Genomic DNA, 14,568 nt, shown 5'->3' with positions numbered 1-14,568 from the left:
ATCGGAAGGTTTTATTTGGACGTTGTCCCAGGATTTGATATCATGAAGTGCATCTCTTTCATCCTTGGTCAGGTTATCCATGACATAATGTCTGGATTTATTCCTTTCACATAAAGTATCCAAATCCTTGGATACCAATTCCATGAAGGTTCCCACTTTAGGGCAGATTCACCCCTGGCCCTTAGGTGGCTGGAGGGGGGGACCCCTTGATTTAAGGGGTCCCCACTCCTCCAGGGTACCCCGGCCAGGGGTGACTAGTTGGAGATTTAATGCCACGGCCGCAGGGACCTATATAAAAGTGTCCCCCGGCTGTGGCATTCTCTTTCTGGCTAGTGGAGCCCGGTGCTGGTGTAAAAAATATGGGGGACCCCTACGTCTTTTGTCCCCCATATTTTTTGCACCAGGACTGAATGCAGAGCCCGGTGCTGGTTGTTAAAATACGGGGGAACCCCTGTCATTCCCCCCCCCCCCCCATATTTTTACAACCAGGACCAGCTCAAAGAGCCCGAGGCTAGTTATGCTTAGGGGGGAGGGGACCCCACACATTTTTTTCAGGAATTTTAACACTTTCACACCCCTTCCAACCTAAAAACATGCACTGATCTATCCATATTATTGTAGTTAGTAAAAAAAATAAAAAATATTCTTTAAAAAAAATCGATTAAATAATACTTGTGGCTCCTAAGGTCAAACCAAGTAGATAATCCCTTCTAATATAAATAGATAAGCTATTAGCGATAAAAAAAAGCACAAAAAAAATCATGTTTATAAAAAAATTTATTAGAACATGACAGGAAAATGAGGCGGAATGAAATTGACGAAATGACTGTCGAAAAGCACTGTTGTCGAATCGACATTCTTCAATTGAATGTACTTTTGTCGAAAAGCCGCATTTTAACATTGCAGACATGTGGAATTGAAAAAAAGTAGAATTGCCAAAAGTCGAAAATTTAATGGCAGGTTTTTTCTCGAAAAGTACTGTATTGCATTGTCGAATCAAATTAGACAGGTTTTTTGTGTCGAAAATGACCCGTTTTTCGACATTTTTGGTAATTCGATCACAATTGCATATACCCCTAAACATTTATTCATATAATATCAGCATAATCTGCAGCAATTTACAGTTGAGAATAAGCACAGTAATACAATGAGGTGGAGAATTAACAAACAAAACCTCAACATATCTACAGTTAAGGAAACAAATACAAAAAATCTAATTTAAATACACAGTGTAACCAAAGTTATTTGAAATGATCAATGAAAGCTGAACTTTTTTAATGATTCACAGGTAGAGGCTCATTGAAGGTCAATTGTTAGGGCATACAGTATATTTTGTCGGTGTTAAATACTTATGCAAGAAGCATTTTTAAGTGTTTATTTTAAAAAAGATAGACTGCAGACAAATAATGAATTAAGAGTTTAAACATTTTTTATATACTGGTTCACAATAAAATTAACTATTGTCTTTCAACACACAGGCACTACACTGGAAATAGGGCAACCCAGTTTACTGTCAACACAAGGAGGGGAACTGTGACTCATCCACTTTATTTTACAATACTTTTTGTCCAGTTTTCATGAATTCAGAATGCAGGAAAATAGATAAAAAAAAATACATAGGTTGAGTTCAAACTTTGCTTAGGCCAAGAACACTGCAACTGTTGCCAGCCATCGACTGTGAAAATATCCCTGTTGTCCTTCTATGGTGATGTACAGAACAAGGTCTCCACACTGTTCATCACAAGATGCGTAGCTCTGCGTTCTCTCCCAGCCCATGCTTAGTCTTATTTTCATGGAACAGTCTGAGCAGAGAACACTTGTACATGTTGTGATATCTATCCACAATCTCTGGGCTTGGATCCTGTATCTGGGGGACAGTGACAGGCTCCCCAACTATTAGAAAACAAAGACAAGAAGAAAATGTGAGGAGGATTCTTGTGACCGTGTAATAGTAATTTGTAACCTAATTTTTCATCTCTGATGCGACATGTGAGCAAACTACAGGAATACCACTATTACCTGTATATCACTAGATCAACTTTTTTTTATGTCCATTGCATGGAATGAAAACACTGGTTTACTGCTTTTCCTCAACCCACAGAGTATAATAAAGATGAAGCTTTGTCTTTTTCAACATTGTAAGCTTTGTAACTATTACGTGGAGGTGGGGGGGGACACAACAAATTTTACCTGTTTCAAATTATCTAAAATGTTGTACAGAGAAGTACTGTATCATAAGTTTCCATATCCAACAGCAGCTGTGATATTGATATTTCAGCATTAGCATTTACCTTCCTGTATACACTGACAATGGTGTGGGAGAACATTTGTATATTGACTTGTAATCCTTTAAGTTACATCACCATTGGATAAGAACTCATTCAATTAGTTCTATGGGGGTAATTCCAAGTTGATCGCAGCAGGATTTTTTTTAGCAGTTGGCCAAAACCATGTGCACTGCAGGGGAGGCAGATATAACATGTGCAGATAGAGTAAGATTTGGGTGGGTTATTTTATTTCTGTGCAGGGTAAATACTGGCTGCTTTATTTTTACACTGCAAATTAGATTGCAGATTGAACACACCACACCCAAATCTAACTCTCTCTGCACATGTTATATCTGCTTCCCCTGCAGTGCACATGGTTTTGCCCAACTGCTAAAAAAAATCCTGCTGCGATCAACTTGGAATTACCCCCAATATGTCTTACTTGGAAGGTAAGTTACTGCTAGTGGTATATGAACCCTTTTGTTAGCATTGATGTGACTTGGCATCCAGGGCCAGCCCGAGCCTACATTTTTTGGTAAGTGGATAAAGATTTTGGTCCCCTTTGGGGTTATAAACTCTCATATATTTACATAACTGTAATTTACTCAGTGTGTGAATTATCAGGAGTACAAGTAATAATGTAACAATGACACAAGGGAATCTGTAGATCAAATAAAAGATAATAAAACACATGATTCACATGAAAAACAACAACCCCTTATTCACGTTACGTTACACCACAGTAGAGCCCCTTATTCACGTTACACCACAGTAAAGCCCCTTATATACACTACACCACAGTAGAGCCACGTATACACATTACATCATAGTACAACTGATTATACATGTTACACTAAAGAAGAGCCGCTTATACACATTATGCCATGGTAGAGCCCCTTAGCCACGTTACACCACAGAAGAGCCGATTGCACAAGTGAAACTAAAGTAGAGCCATTTATACATATGCCATAGCAGAGCCCCTTATACACATTACACTACAGTAGAGCCACTATGGAAGCAGCTGTGAGATGAGCACAAGAGAGAAAGTACAAGAGAAAGAGAGAAGTGAGAATGAGAGAGAGATGAGGACAAAAGAGAGAGAGAGAGAGAGAGAGAGAGAGAGAGAGAGAGAGAGAGAGAGAGAGAGAGAGGGGGGTGAGGATGACAGAGAAAGGGCAAGAGAAAGAGACAGAGAGGTGAGTATAAGAGAGAGAGGTGAGGATGAGAGAGAGAAGGAGGCGAGGATTAGAGAGGGTAAAAGAAAGAAAGAGGCAGAGAGGTGAGAGTGAGAGAGGTGAGGACGAGTGAGAGGTGAGGGAGAGAGATGAGGACAAGAGAGATAAGCAGAGAGGTGAGGATGAGAGAAAAAGGTGAGGACGAGAGAGAGAGGACAAGAGAGAGTGACAGGTGAGGGTGAGTGAGATAGGTGAGATAGAGGTGAGGGTGAGAAGAGAGAGAGAGAGAGAGGGGTGAGGACAAGAGAAAAAAAGAGGTGAGAGAGAGAGGGGGGGTGAGGATGAGAGAGAGGTGAGGATGGGAGAGAGTCAGTCACTCACCCTGGAAGATCTCCTTTCCCCATTGATAGTGAGCTCTTCCAGGCTGTTCCTGTATCCCAGCAATGCTGATGCTGCAGCTGACCCTGCTGCTAGGGGCCAGGATCTGGGACTGCCTGGATTATGTGTCTCCACAGGGCCATGGGCTCAGACAGGCTGCTGCAGATGGGGTGATTGTGGGCGGACAGCCGTGTGTGTAGCTACACGCCATCACCCAACACTGTGGTGGTGCTGCTCCTCCTCTCCCCTGCGGCTGTCCTTGCACTTCTTGCAGTAGCCGCAGATAAAGACATCGGTCATGGCTGGGTGCAGGGAGTGGAGGACACAAAGACTCCCAGGAGCAGCGTGCCCCAGATAAGGAGCAGATCAGGCCAAAGCTGATGCCCACTGAGCCCCGCACCGCATTGTTCACATGCACCGGCCATTCACGATGGATTGCTTTGACCTAGAGAGAGGAAGGGGGAAGAAGGGGGAAGCGGAGCAGAGGGGACTGAGACACCGGAACTTGGGAGAGGCATGCAGCAGCAGACACAGCGTTGCTGCTACAAGAAGTTGTGTCAGTGGCGCCTGCTGTGGCACAGGAGGCACAGGCATGCAGCAGCCGCCGCAGGTGAGACTCTCCACAGCAGTGGTGGGAGACGGTGTCCTTAAGAGCTCAGTGCCATACGCAGCTGTGTAGCTTGCATTATTGGCCGGCCGGCCCTGTTGGCATCATACATGCAAGTCCAGTGCTCGAATTGGGGTGGTATACAATGATCCTGCCCTGCCACCTGCATCAACAGATGATGCAGGTGTCACCAGTGCTTCCCCCTCCTCAGGTCCTGGTGGCTTCTTTGTTGTTTTTTTTTGCTGCAAGGTGTAGATAATGTTATAACGCCGCAAAGAGGAGCACGGTCCACCTAACACTGTGGCGAAGACAAGAAGGTAAGAGCAGCTGGAGAGATACTGGCGAGGACACAGGACAGAAAAATTCACTGACTAGGTGCAGGGGGTGTCAACAAGAATGACAAAGGGGGATGAGCTGAGGAAACACGGAAGAACTGGAGACACAATGGACTGAGCTGTAGAGTCAGAAGGGGGCTAGAGAGACACGGGGTTGAGCTGGAAAGACAGAAGCGGAGCTGGAGTGACACAAGGGCCTTATCTGGAGATAAAGAAGGGGGGCTGGAGAGACACAGAGGGTTATCCTAAAAAGACATAAGAGGGGCTGGAAGGAGACACAGGAGACTAAGCTGGAGAGAAGGAAGGGGGCTGAGCTTGAAAGACAGAAGGGGGGCTGGATAGACACATGGAATGACGCATTTGCGTCATGACGCCACTGTTGGAAAACTGCAATAGAGTGAGACTTTGATGTGTAATTGCATAGGATGGACAGCCGGTGGAGCTGTCGTATATCTGTTATGTGTTTTACAGTCTGTGATGTATGTCTCACACTTGTTTGTTCCTGTGTTCTGAAGGTGACATGAAGGAGAGAGATGGAGCATGCTGTGACTGCTGCTCACATACAGCTGTCTTGTTCTGATTATCAGTTTGTATTATGATCGGTTCCAGTTTCATTATATAAACAAGTTATACCACAAAGAGCTTTCTGGTGTGTGCCTACTGATTCAGGCATAGCTCAGAGGTGATCCTGACTGCGTGGGGAAAACACTCTAATGCCAACAGGTTATGGGCTCAGACACAGACAAGAGGATCCCAGTTACCAGGAGTAAAGATTACAAGGATCAAGGCACAAAGAAACATCTCTGAGAGATCTGCACAGCAACTGTGAGTAAATGCAGCATTATAACTCAAGGGGAATAGCAGACAAACAGAAAGAGATGGCAAGCAGCACAGATCTTAGACTGGCAGTAACAAAGCTGTCTAATGATAACTACCAACTGTGGAAATTTAAAGTTGAAATGCTGCTGACTAAAGATGATTTGTGGGAAGTTATAACTACAGACAGACCAAATGACAATAACCAGGAATGGGACAAGAAGAACAGACAGGCACATGCAACTATAGGCTTATTAGTTGAAGATGATCAGTTAGTCCATATAACTCAACAAGACACTGCAAAGGGCATGTGGGATACACAGGGACGTGTGTGGCCCAATGCAAGTATGTACACCAGTGGTCTCCAACCTTAATTGGGGTGTGAGCAACTTTCGGAAAATAAAACCTCTGAAGGAGCTACCCCCTTCCCCCAATGCGCGTGCATTCCTGTAAAAGTGTGTGTGGCCTCACAAAAGTGGGTGTGGCCTCACAACTACAAGTAGTGCCCCTGTGTAGTGCCAGATACACAAATAATGCCCCTGAGCAGTGCCAGATACACAAATAATGCCACTCAGCAGTACCAGATACACAAATAATGCCACTCAGCAGTGCCAGATACACAAATAATGCCCCCCCAGCAGTGCCGGATACAATGCCCCCACCAGTGCCAGATGCAATTCTCCCCGCAGTGCCATTTGAAATGCCCCCCCGGAGCACCAGATAAAATGCCCCCCCAGCAGTGTCCGATACAGTGCCCCACACAGTGCTAACCCTTGCTGGGTTCTTCTACTGCCGCTGGTGCTGCTCCTCCTGTTTGAGGGACGGAAGGGGAGGAGAGCGCACCGCGCACCTCTCCTGTGAAGTCCGTAGAGCGGCTGAGGTGAGGGTGACAGTCTCCGGCGACGGCGGCGGGCACTTAAAATATGTCGGTAAGTGAGCCAATCAAAACTCGCGGTCCGGCAGCCAATCAGGTGCCGCCACTGCCGGTCCATGAGCTCTGATTGGCTGACGGCCAGTACCATATTAAAAATGAAGGGAAGAGGAGTGCCAGTGACTGTCCAAGCCCGTGCACTCTGTTAGCTACTGAAAATACTACGGCAAGCTACCGGTAGCTTGCGAGCTATGGGTTGGAGATCACTGATGTCACCAAGTGGTAACATATATAGTGACTTTCACTGATGACTACTCCAGATATACAGTTACTTATCTGATCAAAAGCAAGGATGAAGTACTGGACAAGTTACATGATTACGTAACAATGGCTAGAAATAAATTTCGAAGAAATCCACTAGTATTTCATAGCGACAATGGAGGTGAATTCACGGGTCACAAAATAGAACACTTCCTGAGATGACTCGGTATAGAGCACCACAAGACAGTATCCTACACACCAGAACAGAATGGGGTAGCTGAAAGAAAGAATAGGACTCTGACAGAAATGATTAGATGCATGTTAACAGATTCAGAATTACCTGACAAATACTGGGGTGAAGCCGTACCAACAGCCACATACTTACAGAACAGATTATTCTCAAGAACAGTGGAGAAAACCCCATATAAATTATGGCATGGCAGGAAACCTAATGTGAGACACATAAGAGTCTTTGGATGTAAAGCATTTGTGTATATTTCAGCAGAAAGACGCAATAAACTACAGAACCGCGCAGTGGAAGGAATCTTCATTGGATACAGTGAATGTTCCAAAGGATACAGAATTCTAAACCCAAAGACAGATATGATAACCATAAGCAATAGTGTGACCTTCGTGGAGGAACTAATGTGGTCATTCCGAGTTGATCGCTCGCTAGCAGTTTTTAGCAGCCGTGCAAACGCTATGCCGCCGCCCACTGGGAGTGTATTTTAGCTTAGCAGTAGTGCGAATGAAAGGATCGCAGAGCGGCTAAAATATTTTTTTGTGCCTTTTCAGAGTAGCTCAAAACCTACTCAGCGCTTGCGATCACTTCAGACTGTTCAGTTCCTGTTTTGATGTCACAAACATGCCCTGCGTTCGCCCAGCCACGCCTGTGTTTTTCCGAACACTTCCTGAAAACGGTCAGTTGCCACCCAGAAACACCCACTTTATGTCACTCTGCGGCCACCAGTGCGACTGAAAAGCTTTGCTAGACCCTGTGTGAAACTACATTGTTTGTTGTAAAAGTACGTTGCGGCATTTGTTGTAAAATGTATGTATGCGGCATTTGTTGTAAAATGCCGCATATGCATGCGCAGAAGAGATGTTTTTAGCCTGATCGCTGCACAGCGAACGAATGCAGCTAGTGATCAACTCAGAATGACCACCTAAGAAATTAAGTGATGATTCCAGCAGGTCTGGTTAAAGACAACACTGACTCTTGTGACACCATCACAACATATGCTGACCAAGAGGTTGAAATCAGTCTCGAACCAAATACTAAAGGTATGCAGGAGCACACCACAGATGAAGTAAGGCGCTCGACCAGAGAGAACAAAGGCAAAGCACCAGTGCGTCTCTCATATAAAGCTAGTACCATCACTATATGTGAACCCACATTATGGGAAGAAGTATCTGACTTACCAGAAAGGGAGCTGCAAAATGGATAGAATCAGCAAAAGAAGAAATTAAATCCATGCACGACAATCAGACATGGACACTAACAGAACTGCCAGCAGGAAGAAAAACCATAGGCAGCAAATGGACATTCAACACAGATGGAAAAGTGGAGCGATACAAAGCCAGATTAGTAACCCAAGGATATTCGCAAAAATATGGAGAGGACTATGATGAGACATTTGCTCCAGTAGTAAAGCACACAACCATAAGGACATTACTTACAGTAGCAGCCGCAAAGGATATTCAAGTGAGACACTTCGATTTAAAGACAGTGGCCCTCATTCCGAGTTGATCGGTCGCAAGGCGAATTTAGCAGAGTTACACACGCTAAGCCGCCGCCTACTGGGAGTGAATCTTAGCTTCTTAAAATTGCGACCGATGTATGCGCAATATTGCGATTACTAACTACTTAGCAGTTTCAGAGTAGCTCCAGACTTACTCTGCCTGTGCGATCAGTTCAGTGCTTGTCGTTCCTGGTTGACGTCACAAACACACCCAGCGTTCGCCCAGGCACTCCCACCGTTTCTCCGGCCACTCCTGCGTTTTTTCCGGAAACGGTAGCGTTTTCAGCCACACGCCCCTGAAACGCCGTGTTTCCGCCCAGTAACACCCATTTCCTGTCAATCACATTACGATCGCCGGAGCGAAGAAAAAGCCGTGAGTAAAAATACTTTCTTCATAGTAAAGTTACTTGGCGCAGTCGCAGTGCGAACTTTGCGCATGCGTACTAAGCGGATTTTCACTGCGATGCGATGAAAAAGAACGAGCGAACAACTCGGAATGAGGGCCAGTGTTCTTACATGGTGAGCTAAAGGAGGATATTTACATGGAGCAGCCACCAGGTTTCAAAGACACTGAAAGACCAGACCTAGTGTGCAAGCTCCAGAAGAGTATATATGTCAGGAAGCAAGAGCCTGGAACACAAAATTAAATGAAGTAGTCATACAGGAAGACTTTGTGAGAAGCAAAGCAGATCCCTGCTTATAGGTCAAGGAAATAGCTGACAGGTGGATCTACCTGCTAATCTATGTGGACGATCTTGTAGTATGTTTTGAGCAAGAAGGGGATAAAGAGGAATTACTGCAGATTCTAAACAAGGCCTTCTCAACTTGGAATATTGCCCAACAGAAGAAATGACTGAGGATATTCTCACCAAGCCATTGGCTGTAGAAAGACATCACAGACTATCTAGAAAGATGGTCTCGTGGATCAAGCCTCACCTATTGAGAAGGGGTGTTGAGAAACTGCAATTGAGTGAGACTTTGATGTGTAATTGCACAGGAGGGACAGCCGGTGGAGCTGTCCTATATTTGTTATATGTTTTTTGCAGTCTGATGTATGTCTCACACTTGTTTGTTCCTGTGTTCTGAAGGTGACATGAAGGAGAGAGATGGAGCATGCTGTGACTTCTGCTCACATACAGCTGTCTTGTTCTGATTATCAGTTTGTATTATGATCGGTTCCAGTTTCATTATATAAACAAGTTATACCACAAAGAGCTTTCCGGTGTGTGCCTACTGATTCAGGCATAGCTCAGAGGTGATCCTGACTGCGTGGGGAAAACACTCTAATGCTAACAGCCACGACGCAACACATCATTTTGTGAAACTCCTCCCCCCGAGCAGAGTACTAATGACATGGAAGAGGGGGAGCAGGGGAGTTGCTCGCTGGCGGGAGGACGGGTGCTGTACACACCCATGACAATGAGCACTACACACCCCTGGCAACTAGCACACCCCTGGCAACTAGCACAGACTCCTGGCACTACACACCCCTGGCAACTAGCACACACCTCTGCCATTACACACCCCTGGTACTACACACCCCTGTTAACTAGCACACACTCCTGGCATTACACACCTCTGGCAACTAGCACACACTACTGGCATTACACACCCCTGGCAACTAGCACACACTCCTGGCACTACACACCCCTGACAATGAGCATTAGCCCTGGCAATGAGCATTACACACACCTGGCAATGATCATGACACCCATCCCAGAGCATGAAACCCCTGGCAATGAGCATAGATCCCAGAGCATGAAACCCCTGGCAACGAGCATGACACCCAGCACGTGAAACCCTTGGCAATGAGCAAGCAATTTAAAAGTAATTAGAAGTAATTTAAAAGTAATCAGTGCATAATGGATCATGGGCATTGCAGTGTGTGGCATAATATGGTGCATGGGGCATTACTGTGTGGGGCTTAATATGGTGGAATTTGATTTTTTTTTTTTTCCTGTGGTGGCCAAGGTCTGTTGGTGCAGAGACAAAAACTGGCGTGTAAGGTAGCCTTTTCAGTCAAGACTACGCCCATTTTAGCAGGACCACACCCATTTTAATGAGGTCACAGCCCCTATCTATGGGGGAGGGATGTTTGTTAATGTCAATGAAGGGGGGGGGGGGGGGGTGCGCTGAGATTCCAGCTGTCGGTATTGTTGGCTGCCGGGATTTCGGCATCAGTGGGATCCCAACAGCTGGCATTTTAACTGCATCCCCTTGGGATGTATTCAGTTGAAAGTTGCAGTTTACCAATTTAATTGGTATGGTTCTGCTTAATGCACAACAAAGTGCTCTTCCTCATGAACTGAACATATCTCCTAATGTAAAACTTAATGAAGTTCTGCAAGTGCATGTAGCACATCTAGAGGCAAGGGCGTAGGTATCATTGGTGCATGGAGTGCCGCTGCTATGGGGGTCAGAGCCGAGAGGGGCCCACCCTTGCTGTGAAAGTTACACATGTTATATACATTTCATTGACGTCCTAGTGGATGCTGGGAACTCTGTAAGGACCATGGGGAATAGACGGGCTCCGCAAGAGACTGGGCACTCTAAAGAAAAGATTAGGTACTATCTGGTGTGCACTGGCTCCTCCCTCTATGCCCCTCCTCCAGACCTCAGTTAGAATCTGTGCCCGGCCAGAGCTGGGTGCTCCTAGTGGGCTCTCCTGAGCTTACTAGTATAGAAAGTATTTATAAGGTTTTTTATTTTCAGTGAGCTTCTGCTGGCAACAGACTCACTGCTACGTGGGACTAAGGGGAGAGAAGCAAACCTACCTGCTTGCAGCTAGCTTGTGCTTCTTAGGCTACTGGACACCATTAGCTCTAGAGGGTTCGAACACAGGCACCTGTCCTCGATCGTCCGTACCCGGAGCCGCGCTGCCGTCCCCCTTGCATAACCAGAAGAACAGAAGCTAGAAGACGACGAAATTGGCGGCTGAAGACTCCTGTCTTCGTTAAGGTAGCGCACAGTACCGCAGCTGTGCGCCATTGCTCCCAGCACACTTACACACTCCGGTCACTGTAGGGTGCAGGGCGCTGGGGGGGGCGCCCTGGGCAGCAATTGAAGTACCTTTGGCATAAAAATACATATATACAGTCTAGCACTGTATATATGTAAAAAACCCCGCCATTATTTTACACTGAAAGCGGGACAGAAGCCCGCCACTGAGGGGGCGGGGCCTTCTTCCTCAGCACACCAGCGCTATTTTTTCTTCACAGCTCCGCTGGAAGCAGCTCCCCAGGCTCTCCCCTGCAGTATCCAGGTACAAGACGGGTTAAAAAGAGAGGGGGGGCACATAAATTTAGGCGCAAAGAATACAAAAAAAGCAGCTATTCGGTAAATCACTTATTAGCAGTGAAAATCCCTGTGTTATATAGCGCTGTGGTGTGTGCTGGCATACTCTCTCTCTGTCTCCCCAAAGGACTTTGTGGGGTCCTGTCCTCAATCTGAGTATTCCCTGTGTGTTTGCGGTGTGTCGGTACGGCTGTGTCGACATGTTTGATGAGGAAGGTTACGTGGAGGCGGAGCAAGGGCAGATAAGCTTGGTATCGCCCCCGTCGGGGCCGACACCTGATTGGATGGATATGTGGAAGGTCTTAAATGACAATGTAAACTCCTTACATAAAAGGTTTGATGACGCTGCAGCCTTGGGACAGCCGGGGTCTCAGCCCGCGCCTGCCCAGGCGACTCAGAAACCATCAGGAGCTGTTATTAAACGCCCTCTATCTCAGATGGTTGACACAGATGCCGACACGGAGTCCGACTCAAGTGTCGACGATGATGAGGCACATTTACAGTCTAAAATGACCAAGGCCATCCGATACATGATTATTGCAATAAAAGATGTATTACACATTTCTGAGAGTAACCCGGTTAATACCAAGAGGGTTTTAATGTTTGGGGAGAAAAAGCAGCCAGTGACTTTTCCCCCATCTGATGAATTAAATTAATTGTGTGAAGAAGCGTGGAGTTCCCCTGATAAGAAATTAGTGATTTCTAAGAGGTTACTGATGGCGTACCCTTTCCCGCCAACGGACAGGTTACGTTGGGAAACATCCCCTAGGGTGGACAAGGCGCTGACACGCTTATCTAAAAAGGTGGCCCTGCCATCTCAGGATACGGCCGCCCTAAAGGAGCCTGCGGATAAAAAGCAGGAAGCTATCCTGAAGTCAGTGTATACACACTCTGGTACTCTAGTGAGACCTGCTATTGCTTCAGCCTGGATGTGTAGTGCTGTAGCAGCGTGGACAGATACTCTGTTAGACGACATAGATTCCCTCAACAGAGATACTGTTTTGCTAACCCTGGGCCATATCAAAGACGTTGTCTTATATATGCGAGATGCTCAGAGGGACATTTGCCTGCTGGGCTCTAGAATTAATGCTATGTCCATTTCTGCCAGGAAGGTCTTATGGACTCGGCAATGGACAGGAGATGCTGATGCTAAAAAACACATGGAGGTTTTGCCTTATAAGGGTGAGGAATTGTTTGGGGACGGTCTGTCGGACCTCGTGTCTACAGCGACAGCTGGAAAGTCCACTTTCTTGCCTCATGTTTCCTCACAGCCTAAGAAAGCACCGTATTATCAAATGCAGTCCTTTCGTTCCCAAAAAGGCAAGAGGGTCAGAGGTGCATCCTTTCTTGCCAGAGGCAGGGGTAGAGGTAGGAAGCTGCACCATGCAGCCAGTTCCCAGGAACAAAAGTCCTCCCCTGCTTCCACTAAGTCCACCGCATGACGTTGGGGCTCCACAGGCGGAGCCAGGTGCGGTGGGGGCGCGTCTCCGAAACTTCAGCAGCCAGTGGGTTCGCTCACAGGTGGATCTCTGGGCTATACAAATTGTATCTCAGGGATACAAGCTGGAGTTCAAAGCGACTCCCCCCCGCCGTTACCTCAAATCAGCCTTGCCAGCTTCCCCCATGGAAAGGGAGGTAGTGCTGGCGGCAATTCACAAGCTGTACCTCCAGCAAGTGATTGTCAGGGTCCCCCTCCTTCAACAGGGAAGGGGTTACTGTTCCACAATGTTTGTGGTACCAAAACCGGACGGTTCGGTGAGACCCATTCTGAATTTAAAGTCCTTGAACACTTATATAAAGAAATTCAAGTTCAAAATGGAATCGCTCAGAGCGGTTATTGCAAGCCTGGAAGAGGGGGATTTTATGGTGTCGCTGGACATCAAAGATGCTTACTTGCATGTCCCCATTTACCCACCTCACCAGGAGTACCTCAGATTTGTGGTACAGGACTGTCATTACCAGTTCCAGACTTTGCCGTTTGGCCTGTCCACGGCACCGAGAATATTTACCAAGGTAATGTCCGAAATGATGATACTCCTTCGGCAGAAGGGAGTTATAATTATTCCGTACTTGGACGATCTCCTCATAAAGGCGAGGTCCAGGGAGCAGTTGTTGATCAGCGTAGCACTCTCTCAGGAAGTGTTGCAACAGCACGGCTGGATTCTGAATGTTCCAAAGTCGCAGCTGATTCCTACGATGCTTTTCCTGGGCATGATTCTGGACACAGAACAGAAGAAGGTGTTTCTCCCGGTGGAGAAGGCCCAGGAACTAGCATCTCTGGTCAGGGACCTCCTGAAACCAAAACAGGTATCGCTGCATCACTGCACGCGAGTCCTGGGAAAGATGGTGACTTCCTACGAAGCCATTCCCTTCGGCAGGTTCCATGCGAGGATCTTTCAGTGGGATCTGTTACACAAGTGGTCCGGATCGCATCTTCAGATGCATCGGCTGATCACCCTGTCCCCAAGGGCCAGGGTGTCTCTTCTGTGGTGGCTGCAGAGTGCTCACCTTCTCGAGGGCCGCAGGTTCGGCATACAGGACTGGGTCCTGGTGACCACGGATGCAAGCCTCCAAGGATGGGGGGCAGTCACTCAGGGAAGAAACTTCCAAGGGCTGTGGTCAAGTCTGGAGTCTTCTCTACACATAAATATACTGGAATTAAGGGCCATTTACAACGCCCTGAGTCAAGCAGAGCCCCTGCTTCGAAACCGGCCAGTGCTGATTCAGTCAGACAACATCACGGCGGTCGCCCGTGTAAACCGCCAGGGCGGCACAAGAAGCAGGATGGCAATGGCGGAAGCCACAAAGATTCTTCGATGGGC

General features: G+C 46.7%; 1 protein-coding gene across 2 annotated transcripts in view; it reads right to left on the bottom strand.

Moving 5' to 3' along the window:
- Window positions 1–759: 759 nt before the first annotated feature.
- The window catches only part of LOC134948853 (diacylglycerol O-acyltransferase 2-like), a 116,600-nt gene continuing 102,791 nt past the window's right edge, over window positions 760–14,568 (bottom strand). For both annotated transcript variants that reach the window (XM_063937100.1, XM_063937101.1), the window contains one exon: window positions 760–1,893. In XM_063937100.1, the coding sequence (XP_063793170.1) occupies window positions 1,739–1,893 (155 nt within the window). In that variant the 3' untranslated portion in view covers window positions 760–1,738. The remainder of the gene's footprint in view (window positions 1,894–14,568) is intronic.

Source organism: Pseudophryne corroboree, chromosome 8 (genome assembly GCF_028390025.1).
Source record: "Pseudophryne corroboree isolate aPseCor3 chromosome 8, aPseCor3.hap2, whole genome shotgun sequence".
NCBI classification, from domain to species: domain Eukaryota; kingdom Metazoa; phylum Chordata; class Amphibia; order Anura; family Myobatrachidae; genus Pseudophryne; species Pseudophryne corroboree.
The sequence above is the reverse complement of the archived record's forward strand: the minus strand, read 5'-3'. Positions and strand labels throughout refer to the sequence as shown.